At 45.1% G+C, this 27,273-nt stretch overlaps 1 protein-coding gene across 2 annotated transcripts in view; it reads left to right on the top strand.

Moving 5' to 3' along the window:
• HCN1 (hyperpolarization activated cyclic nucleotide gated potassium channel 1) overlaps positions 1-27,273 on the top strand; it is a 1,081,228-nt gene that overhangs the window by 607,912 nt on the left and 446,043 nt on the right. For both annotated transcript variants that reach the window (XM_078675048.1, XM_078675049.1), the window contains exon 3: positions 24,671-24,832. In XM_078675048.1, coding sequence (XP_078531174.1) covers positions 24,671-24,832 — 162 coding nt within the window. The remainder of the gene's footprint in view (positions 1-24,670; positions 24,833-27,273) is intronic.

Here is a 27,273-nt window from a genome sequence, read left to right as displayed (position 1 = left end):
GGTAAAAACCTCAATGAATAATTTTTGTGCAGGAAGGTGCCCCATCCTGCACAATCCTGTAACAACCTGCACACCCTTGCACAATGGTGCAAGGGTGCCTGATTTAGTGCTAACCACCAAATTGTGCATCAACGCAGGCAGAATGGACAGGAATTCACAGTATCTTATAAATAAGGTGCATTTCTGCCCTTTTGAATCGGTGTTGGGCAGCGCTGCAAAAACACTTGTGGTGCTGCTCTACACCAATTCATTGTAATCGAGGGGCCTCATTTATGAAAAGTGACGCATCGCTGCGTGAAAACAGCGAAGCGTCACTTTTCACTGCGCCCTCCTTGCGACACCAATGATGCGTCATATTTACAGTATGACGCATCATTGTGCAAGGAGTTACAGATACGTCAGTATTTCTGACGTATCTGTAGGCGCAAAAGTGACACATTGCTGGAGTGTGTCACAAAAGTGACGCAACTCCAGCAATGTATCCTTTCACATGGGGCAAGCCCCATGTGAAAGGGCCTGCGCCAGTCTTATGGCTGCTGTGAGGCAGGTATAAGAAATTGACGTATTTATGTCCTAGAAGTGGCGCAGTGAAATCTCATAGATTTCACTGCGTCACTTCTACGACCTTTCTTGCGTCAAAACGCCCCCCTTGCATACATTATACCTGGCACAGGTATAATGTGGCGCAGGGGTTTACAAAGTGACGCATCTACCTAGATGCGTCACTTTGTAAATATGGCGCAACAAGGCGCATTTTTTACGCCACTGGTGCGTCACAAAAAGTGACGCACCAGCGGCGTAAAAGTGATGCACAGCCTCATAAATGAGGCCCCAGGTCCTTAGTTTCACAATTGTCCTTGTACATTTTACAAGGTTTTTCCCATTCTAGTGCCTGTCTCCTCTTCCTTAAAGTGGCACATATGTGACATAGGGGTCGCATAAAGATTTATGAGGTCCACGCAAAGCCACCCTGCATGATTTTGAGTGGTCTCATAAATTATGAGTAAGGCAACGCAGCACAAATCACTGCATCGCCTTAATCTGTGCCCGGGAGGTGTTCCATGAGTGTTGGCTTGAGTTTTCCTATGCAATACCCATAGACTTTGACGCTGCACCAGATTTACAAAGAGATGTAAACCTGAGAAAGCGTCAAAACTGTACACCTCTCAAGGTAGCAAATCCAAGAACGTGTCAGTTAAAGTGCTGGATGCTGCAGCATTAAAATATAGTACCTGAATATAATTCCAAAATCAATTTTTTAAAAGGGGTAACACTTCTTTTAATATAGCTTTTGGATTCTTCCAAAAGTCCCCATCCCCAATTTAGCCAGCCACAGCTTGACCTCCCTAAACCACACCACTTGCCTGACACGTTTGTCAAGGTTTTGTAGTTCAGCGACTCCTTCCTTGACTCGGATCTGTGTGTTGCTAGTCCATACTCTTACCCTAAACACTAAAGCCTCTAATACAGAAGTATATGTAATGCTCTTTAGCCTAAGGTCTAACCAGACTGGGAGCAGGGGCGTATTTAATGGAAGATTTAAAAGTGATCTTATGAATTTATTTTCCACCACGTCAAGGCTCTTCGTGTGTTCCAAACCCCACAATTCCTCACCATGAAGAGCAGCTCCCAACCTTCTAGTGCAATGAATTTCTATTGCAAGAGAAATTGGGTGAAAGACATATCATTTTAGTTTCTTAACTATTGCGGTATCGACATGCTGGAGCTTAAAGCTACTCTTTTGAATCCTGCCAGGCCATGTAAGATAACTAGTTAATCTGACCCCACGATAGTTAAATATATTGACCTGATCAAGAATAGTTGAGCCCAGCCTCAGCTTCCCTTTAAAAGATTTATGAAGATTAAAAGCCATAAACTTATTTTAGTGCAGTTAATCTCAAGATCAAAATCATTACAGACTGTTGCAAACCAATTTAAAACGTTCTGCATGCCCATTGGGGTTTATGAAATCAGCAACACATTGTCTGCAAACAGAAGAGAAGGGATTAGGCTGCCTGCTAATTTAGGGGGATCCCCCCACAATCAAACAATGCATTCATTAGTCCACTCATGTAAAAAGTAAAGAAAGTCGGGAACAAAACACAACCTTGATGAACCCCATTTGAGACACATATATTTGCTGAGATCTTCACCAGTGTTCCAACTGACTTGGGCATAGTGGTTTTGTTGCAGTCTGTCAGAAATGGGGTAGTCAATTCTACGGAGGTAGCATGGTGCAGAGCGGGCAGGCCAAACTCCTGTGGACATGTGTGAAGCATCCACGCAGTACACACAGGTGACACACAAGGCACACCACAGAAAGAGACACAACACCAGTTTTGGTGAAAAAGAATAACTTTTGTATTGTCTCCAATCAGCAACAGAATTCACAGTAATCACAATGCTGCGCCAACTGGCGCCAGGGCAATATGTACAAGGGGGATTATGTACAGGGCAAAGGAAAAGGAAGAAAAAGTTAAGTCCATTAGCTTTAGTGTTACCACAAAAACATAAGCATTAACAGTTGGCATAGAACATCACTAGGCATCAGAACTCATCAGGCCTATAACATTAGGTGAAAAAACCATGAGTAGGGGCCACATTCACCAGGCGTAAAAGCACAGCATGCATGTCCCTAGCATGCATGAAACAGGAGACAGGCATAATCAGAATAGCCTCAAGCCCCCTATGCCCAAAATCAACAGCAGTGAGGCAACAGGCGGTACACCAAAATATATCAGGCATGAATCATATGAGCATGGGGCCTAATCGCTAGGCAGGGCACCCCATTCAGCATAAATCCCTTGTGCATCACAATGTCATCAGACCACATTAGACTGGAGCAGTAACCCTTGGCACCTGAAGTGTCAACCATATTCAGGGAGGCAGGTGTCACGGGTTCGGCCCTGAGTCTCCTCAACTCCTTTCTCCTTGATAGGGAACAGAGAGTGATGCTCGGCAACCACCTCTCCCCAGCTAAGTCCTTGCAATGTGGGGTGCCACAGGGGTCGGCATTAAGCCCGACCCTGTTCAACATCTATGTGGCCCCCCTTGCTAGGCTTGTAAGATCTCAGGGGATGGAGGTGGTATCATGCGCCGATGACACCCAGATTATGGTTTCACTTACTCAGTCCTCTGTCGTATCATCTGCCTCTAGCTTCAGGTCCTGTTGCAGGGTTTCTGTACTCACACAGAACTGTGCACAGAGGAGTGGAACCTCGGCAAATTAGGGTGTCCCAAAACTTACCTTAGCAACCAACTCACCCCTTACCGAGCTAGCTACAGTGTCTCATTGGACATATCAAACTCCCAATGTTTAGACAAACCAGAACATGAACTTACAGTACCTCAGGGTACGTGGGACTCATGAACACTCTTTCGTTATATTATCATTACAAACCAGAACATGGAGTAAAGAAGACACATGTGCATTTGAAATGTTTATTTACTAATGCCGTCTTCTCAGGCGCAGTATCTTAGATAATACAAGTATACTTATTATCAGTATCAAAATTATCAGCATAGTTACTAAGACATAAAAAGCGAATGGTGACAGCATGTTAACATGCTGTAATGAATAAGAGTTAACAACACTTATATCTCACCCTCCCTAACACATATATTATATTATTAGCTAAGAAGGTCTCTTTGGGTTGTTTTAGGGCGGGCCCATACCTTAGTGTCCTAGCATGAAGGAATCACATCAGCATACACCAGCTCTCTCTGCATGTGCACCGCATCAAGTGTGTTAACAATTCACGTGCAAAGCAATATCAATCCCGCCTCAAGCCCAAGTTGGCAAAGGCTGCACTTGTGTTATGACTATGAAGGCGTTGAGATCAGACCTCATAACAATTCCATATCGTGTTGCTCCTGAAACTTCAGCACTCTCCGTGCAGACATGGTTTATTAAACAAAACTGATATCAGAGCAATAACATATTATTCTCACATACACCACGGCAAACCACTAGGTTGAAAGCTAAGTCAACAATTAAGGGTCGTGTGCAGAAGTTGCAAGAAAGGAAAAATGGCGTTTAAATCTCAAATGTACCTATGCTAACTTAACACGATATAAGGATATATAGGAGCTATACAACACCCCCCCATGATCCGAGAACGGACTAAATAAGATAACAGAAGTGCCATCACATGAGAGCAGAATCCAATTATAAACGAGCATGAATAAAAATTCAATTATAAAAACTAATGCTAAAAAATAGCCCACAAGTATAATGTGGCTCAAGCCAATAGGCAAGCAAAAAATAAAATGTCTTGACCAAAAGTCAATAAAATCAAGGAAATGCTATCAATCAGCATGTCAATTTGAGGCAGTGTCTATGATAAGACTGTATATGAAAAGTAAGCTGCAACAGCCTCCAGGAGGAAGTCACTGTCCTCATCCGAAAACAGTTCAGCCATCCAATTTAAAAGATGAAAGGAACATACGTGATCTTCCAGCACCGGATCCTCTATAACCATCAGAGGACAGCTCGGTGGGTTTTCAAGAAAACTTTGTTCCAAGAAATTTTGCGCTGCCGACAACACATCCCAGGGACCCATTAGTCCATGTGCCACTGCCAAGGCCATAATCCTTTCGTCAGAACAAACCAACTCGTGAGCAATGATAGGACTCATCAGTTGATCAAAATCGACGTCAGAAGATATTGGTCCGCAGAGACACAAATCAATGGCCCAAAGGAAATCACAGGTCAGGCAGCGAAATACAGGCTGGACACAGGTGAAATAGGAGAACCGAAAAGATAATCCAAACGCCGTGCTTAGAGTCGCCAACGGCAGTGTGCCATAATAATCAAGCATGCGGTTGCGAAACCGCGTCAGTAGCAGCCGAGCGTGGTCTTGCACAGGAAGGGCATCCATATTTAAAAAGGCAGAAAACCACCAATGCGCCAGCCGCTAATGCAAGTAAAAACGGGAACCCTCCAAATAAGGATGAAAAAATAGAATGGAAGAAGGCAGGGATGACTCCAAAAATCTTCTCAAAGGAAGTCACGAGACCACCGCTAACAACTTTAAAAAAATGTGCTAGGCCCGTTGTGGAGGATGCGTTAAAGATAGAACGGACCATGGCTCCGAAATGCAAAGGCAAATCAGTATTTAAAAGAGCCTGGACCTCCGTACGGGTGTTAGCAATGTGAAGCACGAAAGTTTCACGGGCCGAGCTCAAGGCCACCTCTTTCTGGGACAATAGAGCTCTTATTCTAGCCATGCCGCTGAATTCTGCTCCCAAGGTCGGTATCTGTGGCCAAATGGAAGACTCCCTATGTTCACGTGTGTGAGGATAAAGAACATTTCTGCAGCAAATAACTCGCTCACTAACCGTTACTATGAAAGCTATACCTTTAATTAAACCACAACAGTTTTCATTATTGAGCATTAAATAACTACCATTCTCTAACAATTTAAACGTGGGGATGATAGCAGGAACTGGCGTGCCCTGTAAAACGCAAGCCATATTCGGTCTGTCCTTGTTACATGAACCGTGTAACTGTATGTGTCTGCACATTAAAGAATGATCTGGCGTCTCAGTACACTCATCCCCTGTTAGATAAACTTCTTGTTCATCCTTGAAACATCTGTATGTGTATGGGAGTGACCAGACCTCATGAAGAAAACCGCTACCTAAGGGTTCAAAACGACCTATTGGCACATATTTCATACAATTTGAAAACTTATATAAAGCAAAAGGCAGTGTTATTAAACCGTGGATAAGCCACGTAGCAGCAGTGGCTTCTGCCACAGAAAAAGGTAAAGATTCCAATCTTTCAATATGGAGCATAGAAAAGGAAGCATCACGCATTGAAAGCAAGCGTTGTTTGTCTGTCAAATTAAACGGGGAAAATAAAGAGGAAACGTTCATGTATCCCCAGGGAACTTTACCCATTTTCAGAGTCTGAAGTGTCCATGCAAACTGCATGATTGACCGTAATTGATTTTGACCATGGTATAATACTGACACTTCATCATGCACAATATCAACAACAGACGACACAATATTATCCAATGTGTAAATTCTAGAGGAAAGCACGTTAATGCTATTGTCAACAACTGCAAGCACTTTCTCAAGATTCGCCTGATCAATAGCCCTAAGGCGTGAAGCGGCCTTAATCTGTGAGAGTTTCCAAATTTCATTGTAAACCCCATATAACCACCTTTTCGACCTGCCACTAGCTGGGCCTTTAATGAAATCATTCAAATCCACGTCTGCATTCAGTTTGGAAAGGTGATACTTAACCGCAGGTAAAGTTGAATGTTTCAGCCAAGCTTGACACAGCTTGCCCACAGAGTAAGAGGTGACAGTATGACTCAAATCAAACCGGGGATCAGATCTAACAGTCTTAAAACCGTCAGATATATTCAAAAACCTTTTTTGGCAAGAATCAGCACTACGGTGCCAAAGCAGCCAACCTCTGGGATTCATACTGGAAATGTTAAAGGAGGAATTAAGAAGCAGAGCCTGTATATCTTTAATGGACAATTGAGTAAAATTACTCCAATTCTCATATTCCTCCAACTCTGGGAAAGACGGGGTGTTCAACCTTTTAGATGTAGCCAATCCAAAGCATGTGGTCTGGGAAATGTTTTCATTTAAAAACAACATATGATTCGGGATGAGACATGCACGGTGCAAAGCCTCAGTGCCTCGTACCTGCCAGGCCCTTGAACCCCAAACCGATTTAAGGTCTATTGTTTCCTTCCATAACTCATAGCCCCCAGTAACTAATTGATCCAGGAAGGCCTTCGAATACAACAATTTGGTATCGGTAAGTCTAACCTTGGACAGTGGCTGTTTTTGAAATTTAAAATAAAAGGACTCGGGATTGGACTGATTAAAGTCAGTGAAATAAGTATACTTTTTAAGAAATGTTTCTGAACTCCCTTGTGTAGGTGCCGGGCAATGTTCCCACTGAGTAAAATTAACAGCATCCCTTCGGGAAGATGTTTTGTGTAAGAAGTGATTGCCATAATGTTGGTAACAGAACAATTCACCATAATTAGCAGATTCCAAATATAAATCCTCAGCATCAAAAGCAGCATAGTATTTCAAATCAGAAAATAAACTTTCCACAGCATTAACATCCCAATCATCAGAACGAATGTTTTGTTTCACCACATCCCCCATATTCACTCTAAGTACATTAGGAACATTAACGACTTCCGTTGGGCCATGAATTTGAAACCGAACTGCATCCCACGCGATTCCATCCAGAACAGGCCATGCTGTGATGTTAACCAAAGTCAAGTCTCTCTTTAATCTGTGTGTAGAATGTGAAGAGGAAAGTTGGGCCAAAGTTCCATTTAAATGAGTTATGCAAGTTCTCTCCTCGACATAGTGTCCATTCATAATTCGAAAAAAATAAAACACAAAACCAATTGACATAAAAAGGTAAACCGAAAAAAGGACCAGCCAAATGTATATCCAAGGAGGTATCAAAAAATGTTTTTTAAACAGGCTAGCATAAACTGCAATTTGAGAGGGTTTTTTCGAGGCAAGGGAAGCAGAGTCAAATGAAAATCTGGATTCCGTGGCTAAACGAGCTTGCAGGTCAGGCATGGACAAATCAGTGGGGTATGTATAGTCTGTCTCATCAAGGTTAGTTCCTGGTAAATTATTCAATAATGGACTGGAAACAGCAGGTAATTCGATGGCCACCTCAGGTTCATTATTAGAAGCAGTGGGCATAATTGAATTTCTCACAATGGAAGGACAGGAAACAGCTGGTGTCATGCTAAGAAGAATCGGCCACTCTGTGTATCTTGACATTGTCAATAGAAATAAACCTGTTTTCCTTACGACCCGGAAGTGGTGGTAAAATGACTGTTCTTGTGCCCTTCACTCCAAGCACTGGGACTGGAGCTCGATAGGAGGGACCAAACTCTTTCTTGTTGTCGATCTTCTCCCGAACCAGTTCTCCAACTTGGGGTAGCCAGCCAACTACCGGGATCTGCAACGCATCATCCGATGTGGAGGGCAAATGTTCCTTTGCAAGACTGTCTCTGGTCTTTTGTAGATTCTGTAAAACATTGCAATGTTCATCTGCGTCAAAGGAAGTGGCGCGAACCACAGAGTCTAGACCGTCAAGGTCAGGGACGTACATCTTGATGCCAAAGAGCATTTCGTATGGGGTCCGCCCACCCAGAGACCTTCTAGGGAGATTATTAAGAGCACGCTGCACGCCATAGAGGTGAGCCAGCCAGTTTCTGCCAGTGCCTATAACTCGGGCTGTCAAAGATTGCTTTAAATCACGGTTCATTCGTTCAACTACACTATTACCCTCAGGTCTGTAGGGTGACGAAAACTTGACTTGGACCCCCATCGAAGTCATGGCATCCTTATACGCCTTAGAGGCGAAAGCCGGACCCTGATCCGAATGGAAGGTACCACAGGCAAAAATCCCTATAAAGATACGCAAATCTCTAATGACAGTCCGTGAATCAGCGCTGCGATGTGGCCATACCCACACAAAGCGTGTGCATGAGTCAACTGCTACTAAGATGTACTTATACGCAGTATCAGATGAAAAAGGACCGCAGTGATCTAAATAAACACAGCCTAGCGGTTTATTAGAAATGTACAACTGAGTCTGTGGCGGACGCGTAGCAGTTGAAGGTTTAATCTGCTGGCATATGTCACAAAGAAGGACATAATCACGCGTCTGTTTGTAAAGTCCCCGCCACCAGAAACGTTGTTGTAGTTGCGTTACAGTGGCTGAGACGCCCGCATGCGCAGACGCCACACCTTCATGAGCCGCTGTAATCAAGTCTGTTCTGCGATCCGAGTTGGGAATCAGCCGTTCCCCAACATCAGGAATTGTCACAAAAGGAACCTTTTCGGGACTTAAGTGGTATTTATACTTCGAAGGGAATCCAGCAGGATGTTTACTTCCCTTCTCAGAGGCAGCAATCGCTGCCAAGATGTCGCTATCAATCTTGGTTTTAGACCTAGTAACTGCTGCAACTAAGTATGTAGATACTGCTGATTTCGCTGCTTCATCAGCAAGCGAGTTGCCAACAGCGTGAACTCCTACGCGCTGATGACCGAGAGTATGAATCACATAAACGAGTGGTAACACAGCCTTAAGCTCTGCCACTCGAACCCAGATCATTTTATGTTTTATTGTGCTACCCTTGGAATCATGAAAATCATTTTGAATCCAAAAGAACAAGTTTTCATTGTAAGACTGGACACAGTAGTAAGAATCACTTACAATTAGAGTAGTAACACTTGGATCTGCGTACTCCAGAGCTAGTAAGAGAGCACGAAGCTCTGCCAATTGTGCGGTGCAATCGCCCAGGGGCAACGTGTGTACCTCCCTGGAAACGAACTCATCATTCAACATAGCACCGACCACAATGGCGCATGCGGAAACGTAGGCATGTTTAGAGCCATGCGCAACCTGCGCCGACCCATCAGTGTAAATGATGCAATGGAAGTCCTCCAAAGGTCGCATCGCCAGAGGAGCAGGATGAACGAATTCATACTGCAAGTACTCTTGCGACCGTAAGGAAGCGTCAAAAATAAACATGACATCCGCGGATGACAATGACGCAGCCCACTGAATCCACCGAGGGTGCAAAGCCTTTGAATTTGGTACACTGGCTTTCGTGACTGCCTCCAAATGAGGACAGGGTGTTACCACTAGCATGCGTTTCCCCTGTGACAGTGCTCGTTCTTTTAGAATTGCCATCTGTACAGCAGTTAAAACTTTTTCCACTGTGGGAAACCGCATCTCAGCCGAAGTGTACAAGTGTGACTTGTAAGCGATAGGTACTGTGTCACCTTCATTAAAAGTGAGGTATGTGAAACCCACCGTCCCGGGAATTATTCTTATTACCAGGTTGGTGTGGTTATCACGAGTCAGTAAATATTTAGAAGCGAGCAGATCAGCCTGCAAGGATAGCAAAATGGCTGAATGCTCAGGCAGCCAGCATGATTTTGAGAAAGTTGGTTGTATCAAAGCATACAAAGGCTTGATACGCTGGGCATATTCCGGAATGTAAGTTCTGCCGAAATTCAAAAAGCCCAGTAAAGACTGTAATTTTTTCAGTGTTGTTGGAGCGCGCAATTGTGCGCACTTCTCTAAGAAGTGAGGAGCCAAACCTCTACCTTCATTGTTGAGCTCATAGCCCAAAAACAACACTGTGTGTTCAGCAATGTGCGATTTTGCAAAGTTAAATTTGTAACCCATGTCTGCGAAGTTGCAAACAACAGAATTTACACGACACAGATGCTCCCAAATATCGTCGTCTGTGAGATATATGTCATCCACATACGAAAAAGCATCAGGGTCGAGTGCCTCCAGAATAGAGACAATTCGAGCGGTAAATATACCAGGACTATTCTTGTAGCCCATTGGAAGACGCCGGAATTGCTTTTGGACTCCAGCGCTCGTAAAACTGGTCCATTGGGAGCTAAAGCTGTCCAATCTGTGGGCATAAAAACCATTGGATATGTCAAGCGTTGTCTTGAAACGCTTACGCACGAGACTATCCACTAGGGCAGAGCCGTGGGTATTCTGTACAGCACAGTTACGGCAATGCGAGTTTAAATGCCGGTAATCCAAAACCAAACGATATGATCCGTCAGGTTTGTTCACAGTAAAAAGGGGATTATTCATCGGTGACACACACGTTTCAATAACTCCCTGATATTCCAATTGTTCAAGGATTTTCGCGACGGAAGATTTTGCTTCACGCCGTATGGGATATTGAGGTTGAGGCTGCGGCTGAGACCGCAACGGAATTTCGTGGCAAGGCGACAATCTATCCCAACCACATTGGTTACGGTACAAAGCCGGCGCGAGAGCCCGAGCCCACTCTTCTGCAAAATGCTGCGCATGCTCTTTCGAGACCGTGTTCGCGAAACTGGGTAGGATCACCTCCTCCCCTCGCGGCGCCGCGAGCACAAAAGGTGGGGGCCAGTCAGCCTCCGAAAGTAAAATATCATATGTAGAAGACAGATTCTCCCAAAATACACCTTTAACGGTACGCTGTATGTCACCTTCAATTAACAGGACAATTTCATATAGTCTTTCAGGGGGAGCAAGTCTCCTATCCGCTGTTTCTATCACAACGTAGACATCAGTCGCTGTCACCCTCAGTAGTGGACGCAGCGCCTCTCTGACTATGGTTATCTCCGCCGCGCTGTCCAGCAAGGTCAGAGCCCACGTCAGATTCCGAAGCCGCGTTCTCACTATCTGTGGCATATCGATGCGCTGTTAAGGCTGCGACTTTCTTTTTCGCAAACTGCGGACGCCTAGGCGTAGAATCCTCCTGCTTCACTGCGCCGTCCGTTTGGCGGGACTGACCACGTCCTTGTTGGCCACCACGTCCACGTCCACCCCCTCCTCCTCCACCGGTCTTCGGGGCCGATGTGTCCTGAAAGGAACGAGGAGAGCGTTGATCAGAACCCTGAAAACGATCAGGCGATTTAATCATCGCGCGGTCGCGCAAATCATAAACTTTTTCGGGAGGCGCAGGAGCTTGTATTGCAGGAAAAGTACCCTGAGTCTGCGTTGTCTGCTTCCCCTGTGTCTGTTTTTTAGGCCAATTCTGTTTTTTGGACTTGGGCTGGACATCTGTCACTGCAGATTGTCCCTGAGGTTGTTTTTTATCCTTCACTGGAAAATATTTCAGACCTCTACTTGTGCGGCCAATTGTCTTATAAGCGGCCACCACAATCTTTGCTAACTGGCGGGGTTTGTCGGCATCGGGCAGAGCAGCCAAAGCATTTGACACCTGAAAGTTAACTGCATCTCCTTTAACATTGGAGAGAATGAGATCACTTACAATCTCAAAAGAACCACACAGGCGCATACCCAATTCAACCGCTGCCTCTGGACCGTGATCATTCTGAACACGTCTAATGATTTCAGGCAGAGCATTCATAGACGGGGTGCCGAAGCATCTCGTATAAACTGCCGCAAACGTTTTTCCCCAGCTTTCACAGTCAGCAAGTTCAGGAGTTATATCCTTCGGTAGAGTAATCGTTAACATTCTATGCTTATCAGCAGGAGTAGAATTCGGAAAAACCGCCTCCAGCTGATCAAACTTCTCTGCTAGCCAGAATGGGAAGTCATCGTTGTCAACTGGACGCGCACCAAAAACCGAATTAACCATCACTGGATTGAGACGCATTCCGCCTCGTTCCATGGGAGCGGCCGCACCTCCCTGGGGACCACCAGGAAGATGTCGACCGATGTATTGCACTAAGGCACGAATCACGGAAATGGAAACTACATGTAGCCTGCGAATTTCTGCCAGGGTACAAGCCCCGTGATTCGGGTGAGGGGTAAAGCCACCCAACGCAGGCCAATTTGTACCTGGAATTGAGAGTGGACCTAACCTCGCAGGTGACAAAGAGTGGGGGAGGGCGCCATCAAACCAAACTCGATGCTGCCAATGATCAATAGGTATTTCCAATGCCCTGTACGGCGTATATTCAGCTGGGACATCCGAGGCAGTGTAGGAGTGGAACAAACCAGAATTAGCGTCCACAGCCGGAAACGTAACCCAAGAGTAAAACAACTCGTAAGGAAACGCCGGATCTGCACATACCACGAAAATCACAGCCATCCCATCTACTGGGACCTGGTACGTCTGAAGATGGTTGCGTACCGCTACGCGACTATGCTGTGCAATAGCCACCGCCGCCGCCATTACAGAATTGGAAACAAGAAAAAACAAAGAATACTTTGTAGCACAACTGGGTAGTAATTCAAAGAAACCGTTTGAGAAAGAATCAAGCTTGAATAAAGACCTATTTCAAAAAATAGGTAGGTTTCACCGACACCCCGTTTTCCGGAAACGGATGTGAAGGGGTTAAGGCATGAACGATAAACTACTCGAGTGTCATGATATAAGACCACCGAAAACCGTTGGGCGCCATGTTGCAGGGTTTCTGTACTCACACAGAACTGTGCACAGAGGAGTGGAACCTCGGCAAATTAGGGTGTCCCAAAACTTACCTTAGCAACCAACTCACCCCTTACCGAGCTAGCTACAGTGTCTCATTGGACATATCAAACTCCCAATGTTTAGACAAACCAGAACATGAACTTACAGTACCTCAGGGTACGTGGGACTCATGAACACTCTTTCGTTATATTATCATTACAAACCAGAACATGGAGTAAAGAAGACACATGTGCATTTGAAATGTTTATTTACTAATGCCGTCTTCTCAGGCGCAGTATCTTAGATAATACAAGTATACTTATTATCAGTATCAAAATTATCAGCATAGTTACTAAGACATAAAAAGCGAATGGTGACAGCATGTTAACATGCTGTAATGAATAAGAGTTAACAACACTTATATCTCACCCTCCCTAACACATATATTATATTATTAGCTAAGAAGGTCTCTTTGGGTTGTTTTAGGGCGGGCCCATACCTTAGTGTCCTAGCATGAAGGAATCACATCAGCATACACCAGCTCTCTCTGCATGTGCACCGCATCAAGTGTGTTAACAATTCTCGTGCAAAGCAATATCAATCCCGCCTCAAGCCCAAGTTGGCAAAGGCTGCACTTGTGTTATGACTATGAAGGCGTTGAGATCAGACCTCATAACAATTCCATATCGTGTTGCTCCTGAAACTTCAGCACTCTCCGTGCAGACATGGTTTATTAAACAAAACTGATATCAGAGCAATAACATATTATTCTCACATACACCACGGCAAACCACTAGGTTGAAAGCTAAGTCAACAATTAAGGGTCGTGTGCAGAAGTTGCAAGAAAGGAAAAATGGCGTTTAAATCTCAAATGTACCTATGCTAACTTAACACGATATAAGGATATATAGGAGCTATACAACAGTCCTGTATGCAATACGTTGCAGATTGGATGGTTGCCAACTTCCTGAAGCTAAATGGCGACAAGACTGAGGTCTTGGTCTTTGGAAAGGACCAAGATATCTGGTCGAGTGAGTGGTGGCCTACTTCTCTTGGCATCTGCCCCACTCCCTCGCAATCTGCCAGAAATCTGGGTGTGGTGTTCGACACTTCACTCTCGATGTCCCTACAGGTGAATCGGACCGTCTCGACCTGCTGGGGCGTGATCAAGACGCTCAACAGAATCCGCAGCTATCTGTCTCTCCAAGCACGCAAGCAGATTGCAGTTGCCCTTGTTGGTTCCAGGTTAGACTACTGTAACTCTCTCTACATGGAATCCAACAAGGGCCTTATACATCGTCTGCAAATTGTGCAGAATGCTGCTGCACGCTTTGTCCTGGATCTTCCCAGGGCCTCTTCTGCTACTGCTGCGAGGAGAGACCTTCACTGGCTGCCTATTCAGCACAGAATTGATTTTAAAATTCTGTGTCTAACTTACAGAGCTCTCGAGGACGGATCTAAGAACGCTATTAGTCACCTGCTTACTCGCTATCACCCTACAAGGTGTCTGCGCTCATCGGGACTACTTCAACTTGTTGTCCCTCGTTTTAAGCTCACCAGATGGGGAGCTAGGGCCTTCTCCGTCGTCGCGGCACAGCTTTGGAACATCTTGCCGATGGAGTTGAAGGTCCTACCCTCTCTAGCGCTCTTTAAAAAGGCTTTAAAAACGTGGTGCTTTTCGAGAGCTTACACAGGTTGAGCTGCCAGGCTTTTGTCGTGAGCTGGATTTGGAATTAGGCGCCTTGATGCCCATTGGGCTAAGTCCGCGCATGATAAGATCCCCTTTATTATTATTATTATTATTATTCCTGGGGGGCATTAACCACGCACCCAAATCACCAGGGGCCTACCCGCACTAGCATTTCAATAGACATCCTATGCATACCAAAAGGCCTATGGGTGAAGCATCATGACATTAGTCTTTGGTCAAGTTACCAGGGGCATAACCATAGGCCTCAGAGCACATTATGCACTAAAACAGGCATATAATGGAACCCTCAGGGCGTAAACATACAGGCATGAAGGATGAGACATACAGGGCATCACGTGCGCCCCTAAGCACCCCAATGTCATAGGTCAGCAATGATGCGCCCAGAACGGTACAGCCGCCGCTATCTACGGTGCAGCTGTGCAGTCACGAATGGTCCCAGGCTCCTCTAGCGCCTCTGGAGCCCCCCCCCCTCTGGGGCGATCACAGTCAAAACTGCCTCCACCGTTGGAGCGGCTCGCTGTCCAGCGGGCCCGCTCAAGTCCCACTGGATAGACAGATCGGATGCCTTGCGGGCACCACCCCAGACTCACCGGGGCTTCCTGCGTTGCTCTGGGCTCTGTCTTGGTAGGCGGGGCACTCCTCCGCAGCCGCTCGGGTCGTGGCGGTGCTCCTTCCCTTCACCCGGTCCCTCTCCTGGGGGGCCGGGACTTCGGTATGGAGCCGGCGGGCTCCGGGCTCTTCCTTTCTGCACCGTGGGGCTCTACCAGCTCACAGGGGCCCCGCAGGGTCACGCCTCTGCTTCCTTCCTAGGCCCCGCCCACGCCAGGCAGTCGACACCTCTTCTGGGTCACCGCAGGCAGAGCGGCCGCCCTCGTCAATCCCCGGGCCACGGCGGTGATGTCGCCGACTTCAGATCTCGCCGGTGCAACACAGGGTAGGCTCCTGCTGGGGTGCAGATGTGGCACTTCTTTTCCTCTGGCTCCCGGGCGGTGGCAGTGACTCTGGGCAGACTCCAAACGCGGTGTAGGCACCCGCTTTTATTTAAATTGGCAAACAGCAGCGCGTCCTCACGCGGAGTAGGCACCTGCGGCGCTTTTAAGCCAACAGCTTTTCCTGCAGCCACCAAGCGCTTCCAGCACACAGCACTTTGTAGGCACAGCACTTCGAGGGCAACAACGGTTTTCAGGGCCACAGCGTGCACTGGGGCAACAGCGCTCTTCACAGCCCCACGGGGCAGAAGGCACAAGGCAGGCTCTGGTCACTGCACAGCACTCGAGAATGAGAACGCTTTTAGCCACACACAGCACTTTGGGATTATAGCACTTCGGGGGGCAGACAGTCCCAACAGCAAGACTCAGGGGCCCCAGGGTAATGCTCCTCACCTCCTGGGGGGTCCAGTCCAGCCCCAATATAGCACTGTAGGCCTCAGTTCCTCACCTCTGGTGCTTGACATATAGCGCCGCACTCCCCAAGCGCTAGACAGCCAGCAAGCTTGGGATAGGAGATAGCGCTCTTCTCTCCAGGCGCTTTTAGGTGTAGCGCTCGCGTGGCGCAAGCTCCCACCAGCCTCAGCGACCTATAATGATGCTCCTTCCTCAGGGGCCAAGTAGCAGAGCAGCAGGCACTATTGGGCAAGGTCAGCAGTCAGTGGGTACTCATCAAGACAGGGCGGTAGGCCTTAACCATCCTCCACTGTAGCGTGGCACTCCTCCTATACCGCAGCCTGTACTCCTGCAGTGGGGATTCCACTAGCCCTATGGACAGCAGAGGGGTTTAAGTTGGGTGCAAGGTCCAGCACACAGGCCCAAGTGGCAGTACCCCCTGGCTGTAGGTCCCCTCACGTTATTGTCCAGGCTCTGTCTGAGCACATGGTAGCACAGCCTCCTTACTTATGTGCCCTTCACCGCACCTACCAGTTAGTGCCAGAAGTTTCTAGAATCTTCTGGGGAACGGGTTCAAACTGGTTCGGGGAGGAGTAGAGCACCCTGGGTGCCAGGCTTTCCCACAAAATGCTGGGATAGCTGGGTACCAAACAACTAGACCGCTAACCCACTGCAGTCAGGTGGCACAACACACAGCCATGGCATCCATTTTAAATGCGGCATGTTACCAGTGTACATTTCTACTATGGGGGTTAATAAGTGCACACACCATTGCCTTACATTACACTTGACATCTCACTCCACACATGGCCTACACATTTCTTCACCATGGGGGAGACGTCCTAAAACAGGGGGGTTGATTCTCAGCAATGCTTGCATCCTCATATTGCCAAAATCTACAAATGTGCTTCTTACCAATTGTTCCTCATATGGGATACCAAACCACCGAGTCCCAAGCACGATAGAATGATATATTCTCTTAATTTATTGCACATTAAAGGGATAATACTATTTTAGTCGACCACTGGCATCCACTAAACCACTGTCATGCTATTTATGTCTGTCCACTATGCAGATGTGTGTCTTGACCAAAGAAGCACTCTACACTAGTCTTTTTCTGAAGGATCCTCTTTGCCTTCTGCTTGGTTTTCATGTAAGGTAGATTGCATCATAGTTAAATCTCCTTACTTTAAGAAACCAAGCTATATTTACAACAAACTCATGTCCAGGTCCCATTGTATAAGGATCAAAATGATATTGAAAACTATCAAACTTGAAATAGCACACATTTGTATCAAGCTTTCTCTTTCTTCATCATAGGACCTAGAGTTCTCTCACCATGGATAACAGAAAAGAGCCTACCCTCTCCTTTCTGAAGGTTTTGAAAGCATGTTGGCTTGACCCTACTGGAGGAGCCGCATCTGCCTTGAGGGAAGAGACCAGCTCGTTATGAAAGTGGTTTTGGAAGTATGCCCCCCTTTAAGTGGAAGCTTTTCTAGTTAAGACCACTGCTGTGCAAAAAGAAAGAAATAACATTGATCGTCTGGAGTGACTGCTATGAGAGAGGCTGCTCTGCTGGGTGTAGTGCTAAAAACTGCATGGAACGTAATTGACGGCCTGATGCACTTAAGGAGAACAAATATGAATCACGAACCTAAATTGTGAATGCTCTAGGCATTTTAGTTCCTGATGAGCTGCTGATATGACTGTATAATCGTATTCACTGGTCAAACATGTGTATGTGACTGTAGTGCCTGGATCTAATTTCAGGAAAACTAAAGCTTTTGCACAGATTATTTAGCAATGGCATAGTAGTGTGAGAAAGTAGCTTGTTCGCCAATAATTCACAGGCCAATCCACAGAGCTAAACAGGTTTGTTAGTATAACCTTTGTTAGAGGGCAAACTATCAAGAAATTGTTTTCAATGTTATATGTAACCAAAAAATTCAGAATCACAAGTTTAAAAGCTATTGATGATTTTGAATTTGAAAAGTTATAGAAGGAATTGAAGGAGAAGCATCCACTCAAAGGGACCTATACCCTATACCAGAAGGGGCAGGATGCAGTGAGTTGCCTTAAGTTGACGCACATTGCTTCTCTTCTCAGGTGCTTTCGACAAAGAATTTCTAAACTTTTAACAGTACTCAAGTGTTTCAGCATGTGTTCTATAGAACTTAGGGGCATATTACCAACAAAGTGGCGAAGAGAGGTGTTAGCCGCCTTGGCTTAACGCATCTCTTCGCCACTTCGGAAACGCTGGACTGCACCATATTACCAAGGATATGATGCAGCCTAGTGTTTCTCCCTGCGATGGCGATAAGTTTTACACCTTAACGCCAGCGCAGGCAGGGAAGGTTTGTTTATGTACAGGAAGGTGTTCCTTCCCTGCACATAAACAAAGCTTAAATGCTAATTTGTAACTTACATGTGTGCTGCATGAAGCAGCACACATGTAAGTTATAAATTGGCATTTTGAAAAAGAGGTTCGTTTATGTACAGGAAGGGACACCTTCCGGTATATAAACAAACCTAGGCATTTTGCTTTTTCCATGTGTGCTGCCCTAGGCAGCACACATGGAAAAAGCAAAAACGAAGAGAAATAAAGCATTACCTCCTCGTTAGTCTTCCTCGCCACATGATTTACATAGTAAGAGGCGGGCCGGCCCAACCAACAGCCTGGCTTGCCTGCACTTTGCTCCTTCTCTCCAGGGTCACCACGTCTTGGTCAGGACGGACAACCAGGTTGTGAGGCGTTATATCAACCATCAGGGGGTTGCCGGGTTCGCTCCCTGTGGTTGCTGACTCGGGAACTGTTGTCTTGGGCGGAATCGGCGGTCCTGTCTCTCCGGGCTGTTTATCTCCCGGGACCCGACAATGTGGAGGCGGACAGTTTGAGTCGGATTTTTCCCTCGTTGTCTGGTCTCTCCCTCTCTCTGGTGGTTTTTCACCACCTGGTGTCGTGCTTCGGTCTGCCTCTGGTGGATCCGTTCGCGGACAGGGAGTCTGCCCTCCTGCCCCGTTTATGTTCTCTCCTCCCGGTTCCGGGGGTGTGGCGCGTGGATGCACTGTCGTTCCCTTGGCCCTCCGGTCTCCTGTACGCTTTCCCCCCATCCCTTTGATCCCTCGGGTTCTCTGCAAGATTCGCATGGACAAGGCCCTGGTACTCCTGGTGGTTCCCGGCTGGGTCCGCCGCCCCTGGTTCCCTCTCCTGTGTGAGCTGGCGGTTCAGGCCTGCTGGCCAATCCCGGATCTTCCGTTTCCATTGCGGGGCCCTCCGCTCCCCGATTCGGTCTTGCGCCGGCTCCATCTTCAGGCCTGGCTCTTGAGCGGGTGATCTTGCTGTATCAGGGTTGTTCTTCGGGGGTGGTGGACTTGCTACAAGGCTCTCGCCGGTCTTTCACTTTGTCTTCTTATTCCCGTCACTGGTCTTCGTTCTCACGTTGGTGCGGGCTGCAGGATGCTGAGCCTTCCTCGGTGGATCCCTTGCGGGTCTTGGACTTCCTTGCTGAGGGGTTTTCCTTGGGTTTGGCCCCCTCAACCCTGCGGGCCCAATGGGCGGCCTTACGGGCCTTCTGCAGTCCAGGTTTTGACGGGCTCAATTCCCTGGTGGCTCGTTTGCTCCGGAGTTGTTTTCTCCGTCGCCCTTGGGCGCTTTGCTTGTCGCCTCCTTGGCTATGTAACTCATGTGGCGAGGAAGACTATACTCGGAGTAATGAAGATTACCGGTAAGTAACCGGGGCATTTCTCCTCGTTACGCCACCTTAAGAACAGGTCTTTCCTGTTCTTAAATTTGGCGCTGCCACCTATTATCGCCTCTCTTGATAATAGGTGGCAGCGTCGAAGTGAATGGGTGTTGCGGTGGAATGCCCACCGCAACACCCACTGCACGCCCCCTTTCACGATGAGTTTATTGTGAAAGGGGTCCTATTACCAAGGAAGCGTTAAGTCAATTAACATGGCTTTAAGCCACATTAATTGACTCAACGCTGCCATGATAATAGGGCGATGCAAATATCGCCACGTTATCAGCAGGAAAGTGCAGATGATGAGGCGATAAGGGGCTTGATAACATGCCCCTTAGCCTTCTTGGTAAAATGGTTGGTCTCACTCTACAACCATGCAAGTGCCATACAATCAGCACTTTTATCTTAGCCCAACACTTTTGCTACTGAACAGCACAGCTCCTTAAAACACACACCTTTGGGCAAGCCTTAGTGCTCTCAGCACTGGTAGATTCAAATATTCATGTTGAACTATTCAGAAAACAGACTTTACCATTTCTGAAACAGGTTTTTGACACAGATATTTAAGGCAAGGGGATATGCTTGCTGTGTTCCCATAGCAAGCACCAACTTCTGTAGACAGAAAAGCAGCCACGGTCAGTGCAGGTAACAGCGGTAGGGTGGTGGTGCCACGTGGGGGGATTTCAAGGGATGATGCCGAGGGGAAATTAATTATGTATTTCTTTTTCCCACTGCATCATCTCTCGAAATCCCCTGCACATGCGAGTAATGACGCTGAGAAAATGTATTATTTATTTAATTTTTCTTCTGCATTGTCCCTCGAAATCCCCCCCTCGCCGCCCCACCGTTCTTACCTGCATTGACCCTGGCGGCAAAAAAGCATCCACTTCTCTGTTCTAAGCCAGTCTGAAGATTGAAGATTCTTAAAAAGGGAGGTAGTAAACAATTGTGTGTGGCTCTAAGCCCATATTTAACACATGAGCATCCACACCCACTTTTACTATGAAGTAATGCGGTGCTTGCACCTGCTTCAGGGCTGCACAGGTCATAAAAGACACTTAGAAGTCATTCCACCAAAATGACAGGGTTAGCAGAAGTGACATCATACAATGTGAGAAATTAGGTTGTTGGTTGACTGGGGTGTGAACCCTGGTCAAGCAACAGCCATAATCTCTTGCAGGATGAATCACAAAAATTTAAATTCAGGTGTGCTTACCCCTGGGTAGCTTGGCACAAAAAGCAATCACGCTCATCTTAAAGGCAATGTGTAAAGCGTTTATACAGCACACTAACAGTAATAAAGTGAAAAAACGCAAAACAAGAAAAATAAAGTACATTTTAATAGAGTACTGTACCAAAACAACAAAAATTCAATCAAAGAACCAATATTATGAAACATTTAATGAGAACTAGCACCTAAAAGATCAATGCACCAACTGCGGACATCTAGTCGTGCGAGACCGGGACAAAGTAGAAAGTTAAGGTTGAATCGTTAGAGCACAGTTCAAGTGCAAGAAGTGGATTGGGCCTGGTGAGCGCTCACCCTCGGACTTAAAAACATTACTGAAGAACAAGTTCTGAGAAGGTAAAATTCAGAGAGGCAAGGCTGTAGGAGGTGCCAGAGCAGGGAGCGTGCCTTGGGTTGAAGCCGCGGTGAAGATGTCTACTTTCACACTTAGTCCCCGAAATGGAATTCGAAAAACTTCAGCCGGACGAAGAAGAGGGCTGCAGCTGAAGACAGTTCCACATGATCAGATACGTCTTAGGTGAAGGACCACTGAAAAGAATTTGCTGCGGCAGAGAAGAACGTAGTGGGAGAAGTTGCAAAGTAAATCTGACTGTTGATGTACCTCATGTGGATAGGCGAACAGGTTGGTCCCTGTCTCCTTCTGGTTCTCAGAGCAGATTTTTGTTCAAGTTTTTTCTAAGTCCTCAGTTTGGGTTTTTGGCCATCTGGGCACCTTTAGCACCAAAATTAAGGTTCCTCTTGGGGGTTTAGGACTCACACAGGCTGGGTCCAGGTATGGGTTAAAGATGATGGAAGCCTTATAAGTCCCTGTGACTCTGAACAGGAGGCCACCAAGCCAGCTCTTCGAGTCACCGCTGGGGGGTTCAAGGCAGACTCCATGCAGCAAAGCAGTCCTTCTAGGTACAGCTGCAGCCTGGCAGAGTGCACAACAGGTCACAGCAGCAGGCAGTCCACTGAGAGTCCTGACACAGGTCAAGCCGTGACCGAAAGAGTGGACCTTAAAGTCCTATTTGTATACCCTGGTGCCATTCTTCTGGAAGGTGGGAGAAACTTCTGGAAAGGTTTTTTGAAGTGTATAGAATTTCCTGACTCCACTACCTGGGCTCCAAGCTGGATACAGTAATATTGTGGAGTCATTAGGCCCTTTGTGTGAAGGCAGAGCACAGGCTATTCAGTTGCAAGTATACGCTTAATAGCTTCATAAAAGCTATGTAAATCCACAAAATGTGCTACCGGTTGACTCATATTCTTCGTGCATATGTGATTGCAGCCTTGCAGAAGTCACCTGTGTGATGAAACATGTGTTGACTGTTTTCTGGATTCAATACAAGCTGCATTGAAAAATTTGACTCCTGACTTTTGATTATGATCGCTATGCAACAATATGTAGGGTGGAAACACTATATGCTGATAGGTGATTGAGTTCTTTTGTACATCAATTTGTCATAGAAACACAGAGGTGATTAACCAATGCGTAATGTGCATGTAGGGTAGTTTGATCCATTAGTACCGTATAGCAGCACACAAAAAATATTTATCGAGATTCTCCCTACAAAGATATTAGCACGTGCCAAAGGTGTGGTCAATAAACCATCACTACCCTCTCCAGTTTTGTATTCAGTTGCAAGTGGGGCTCTGCTCACCTCCAACACCCCACATATTGTGCCACCAGATGGCTCATTGAGGCACACCTAATCTTTCCATTGGGTCACTGTATGGGAGGAATTCACAAAGTCTGTCAGTTACACACAGTCCTGTGACCCAGGCCAGGCTGCAGGCACAAAAGGACTAAGGGCAGGAAAATGCTAACTTTCCAAAGAGGTATTCTTAATTTTTTTTTTTTTAAACAGCTTTAGCATTAAATAGGGCTTTTCGCCACAAGTCCAAGGACACCAAATATGGCATACCTTCAAGCTCCCAATTAGAAATGACAGATTATTAAATATAACAGGTAATATCCAATGTTATTCTACGCGAGGGGTAGGCCTCTTTGTGGTGAAAAACAAATTTGGGAGTTTTCCACAACCAGGATATGTAAAACTTAAATGAACATGTCCAACCTTTTTTTAGACAGCACCCTCCTCTATGGGCTACCTAGGGCCTACCACAAGGGTGACTTATCTGCAAGGGGGTTTAAATGCCAAGTCAACATGGCAGTTTAAAACTGCATTTTGGCTGCAATGGCAGTTCTGAGACATGCTTTACGGTGCTACTTAAGTGGGTGGCACAATAAGTTCTGCAGCCCCACTGGTAGCATTTAATTTATGGCCCTATAGATCTGTTAAGTGTGCCAGTTGGTTGTAAGCTGCTGTAGCCATGTTTTAGGTGAGTAAGCACAATCACTATAGCACTGGTTAGCAGTGGTAAAGTCAGAGAGTCTAAGGCCAACAAAAACAAATTCAGTAAACGTGGAGAGGAAAAGGCAAAAAGTCAAGAAGAGAGGGCCAACTCCAACCCACACCATTTGACCTTACACTCACACGCTTGTACATTGACACACATTCACTCTTACACACATTCTATCTTATAAAAACACTCTCGCCCACTAGCATGCATACAACATACATCTAAAAGCATTTTTTACTTTCCTCAGTTGTTAGATACGGTCAAATTCCAGCTAACTCTACTATATTTGTATTACACTAATAGTGAATAATAGAATATTATTCATTATTAGAGAAGTAAAAAAAAGTGACTGAAAAAAAGGAAATTTGAGCCCCAACCGCCGTCCACAGTGAGCTGACCCAGTGTTTCTGGCACTGATTTTGCCACCTCTGAGGCCTGGTGTCGCAATGGGGAAACATCCTTTACAACGCAACTTTTACCACGCAATGCCTTTACAACGCGGTATTTACAACGAATACCTTTACAACGCATTGCGCTGGGGGGCGCTCTTGGATAGGGAATAGATTTAATTTACTATCCAACACCTTCCCTACTATCCACGGGGACTGGAGTTCGAATAGTAAATTAAACTATTCACTTTCCAGCGCCCCAAAGCACTATGCGTTGTAAAGGTATTCGTTTTAAATACCGCGTTGTAAAGGCATGCGTGGTAAAAGCATGCGTTGTAATGTCATACATCCGTCGCAATGGCAGTGCCAGTGGTTTTAGTGGTCAAACCATGGGTCACAGCTGCAACCCCTATTAACCCCTAAATCAAGGCTATGAAAAGAGGCAGGGATAACGTCCAGGAGGCTGCTGGACAGTGGGATGCTGACCATGCTGAAAATGGTCAAGATGGAAACAATTCATTGTCTTTAGGCTCATATATGATTGCGGCTGCAGAGAAAATCATTTCTGGTGGTGTGCCAGACATAGCAATATTGAAATATTGCATGAATTACTCTTCAGACTGGCTGCAAAATGACATCATAAGTACATATATTAGGTCAGTTGTGCTTCAAAAATAATCATTTGGCTATGTAAAAATAAAAATGTGGGAGGAGAAAACCCACAGTATTGAAGAGGAAAATGCAAAAAAAAAGAAAATCGCTTAAACTAGAGCAATATGGAGTTTATCTCCCAGTCCTAACCTGTGTGTTATTGTACCATGATTTGGTGTTTGAAATTCTTTGGTTCTAAGTCAGCAAAACCATAACTTAAATGACACATGTTTGAAAATGTAATCACATTTTAATATTTCAAATCTATTATTTAATTCCTAGATTTTCCACATGACGTACGATCTAGCCAGCGCAGTGGTGAGAATTTTTAATCTGATTGGAATGATGCTTCTTCTTTGCCATTGGGATGGCTGTCTTCAATTTCTAGTACCATTGCTTCAAGACTTCCCACCAGATTGCTGGGTGTCCCTAAATGGTATGGTTGTAAGTATTGTTCATTTTTCATTGTGTTTTCAAAGATTATGTTTACATTGTATTGATGTGATAAAGGCACTTAACTGACTGTGAGCAAAGAGGTACATAAATAGTCAACGTTTAAATAAGTGTTGGATTGCAAATGTAAAGCTTATTTCTCTGTCTGTCTCTCATTCTGTTTACATCTGTAATAATGTACGTGTTGAACGGGCAGTGAAATACGTTCTGTAAACAATTATAAGGAAAGTAGTCTGCAAAAGTAGAATTATTTAGAAGAAATGCAGCTATGATAAAATCATATGTTTCCCACTCATTTCAGAAAGAATTAGAAAGAGGATGACCAATCTCTTTCAATTTCTAGTAATACTGAAAAGGATGGTGCTGACATAAACTGGAATTATGCATGTTTTTATGTTTGAGTTAAGGAACACAGGTGTAGTTGCGCAGTATATGGAAGTACAAAAAAAACACTAGGGATGGCTGCTCATTGTACCCGTGAGGGTTCAACACTGGAATAGAGCCTGTGGCGACAAATTTAGGATTGTCAAGATTATCAAGGAGCTACGTATTTTAAAAAGCATATTAACATATTATTATATGCAGGTGATATCCCTCTATCCCACCCAGACAATTCAGTGCCAGAGATTTTAGAGGTGGTTCACAAGTTTAGCAACATATAAGGATACATATTACATTAAAGTAAGAATTCAGTAATTTCTGTTTCATAAATTAGGTAGAGAATGAACAAAACAAAATTGGTAATTATGGTACAGGAAAACAGAGTATAACTTTTCTTGGAATAACAATAAAGAGAGACATAAAGAAAATCGCTAGTGACATGAACATTATAAAGATGATACGTCTCCCTAAAATAACATAGCTGTAACAACACGTTTCAATTTGAAATTTGAAAGAACTATGTTTGATCTGTTATGAGCTGGGAAGAAAGAGCAGATATCAATTTCACATCTACAGACTCAAGTAAAGAAGGGATAATTTTTGTTCAGGAAATTAACTTAAGTGGCAATCCCAAACTCGATATCAACTAGAAAGGGGTTTTAGAGTTTAAATCTACATAGAAGAGACTTAATTAGAAAAATCAAATATACACTCATATTGAATAACCTGGAATTGAAAAAGTTCTTCTTAGTTTGATCTGACAAAGGGCTGACTAGGATAGGGGATGTAATCATTAAGTTCAATTTACACCGTCCCTGAGTGCTCAGTGATGAGTTTACTGTCATTGTGTGGGTGGACTGGTGACACAACCAAATTACTTTAAACTAAGGTGGAATATTTAAGAATGACGCAAAGCTGTTGGGATTCGTTTATATATAACTATATAGGATCAACTGCATTGGATGTATTTTTGAAGTTTCAAAGATTCTGGGCTAATGAATTGGACTCATTAGATTTTGGAGAAGGAAATGTAGGGGATATTAACTTGAATATGAAAGTTTCAGGTGGACATATTCGTGAGAATTACCCAGAAGAATCATTCTTATAGGTTGTATTGGACAGGCGTACAATTTCTTGAATCAGACATTTGTTGAAAGTGGGGCAAGAGTATTGGGACTTATAACCTTATAGTATTGCAACTTCTTGAACCTCTGCTTTTTGGAACTTTGGAACTTTGTGATGGAAGTGATAAGCTTCATTATAGGAGACAAACTGTTCTTTTTCGATTATATTTTTAATATTATAAAAATAAGCTACTTAACATTTAGTGGGACTAAAAGGCTGTTTTGATAGATGAAAAAATGAATCTTTTGGATTTGGAAAGGGTATGCTTATGCTACGATAAATGCCTCGACAATGAACTCATCAAATTGACCACCTTATAAAAAGTGATGTACCCTTTTGGTTTATTTATTTATTTTATTTTTAGAGTTTTCTATAGCGCGAACTTGAACCGATTAGGTTATCAGAGCGCTTTACATAGCACCAGTTCCGTTACATGTTATCACAGCAGTTTACATAGAATCAATTACGTTGCACATTTCAGGATCTTGAACAGGTTAGGTTATCAGAGCGCTTTACATAAGACAGCATTCGATGTCCAGTGCCCTCCTCCGCCGTGTAGCGGGGGACCACTTCCAGCCCTCCGAAGTCGTCGAGCTGTCGGGACTAGGCTCCTGGAATTTCAGCTGCCCCTTTACAAGGCGCTTTACATAAAATCAGTTACGTTACACATTTCAGGAACACCTTTCTTTTTGCTCTAGTGGGTAGGGTTATCTCTTCACACGGGGGAAGGGGTACACCTGGCTATATTCCACCAGTTCCACAGGCGATTAGTCGTAAAAGCTATAATTCTAACCCAGGGAGGGGATACACATGGATACAATCTAAAAATCAAATAGTAAACTAGTCATTAGAGTTATCATCTATCTTGACAGGAGGGATGTGACTGGAAACACTCTAGGGGTAATATAGGGGTGGTAGAGAGTACA

This window comes from Lissotriton helveticus, chromosome 2_1, assembly GCF_964261635.1.
Source record: "Lissotriton helveticus chromosome 2_1, aLisHel1.1, whole genome shotgun sequence".
In the NCBI taxonomy this organism is placed as follows: domain Eukaryota; kingdom Metazoa; phylum Chordata; class Amphibia; order Caudata; family Salamandridae; genus Lissotriton; species Lissotriton helveticus.
This window is presented reverse-complemented; position numbering and strand designations above follow the sequence as displayed.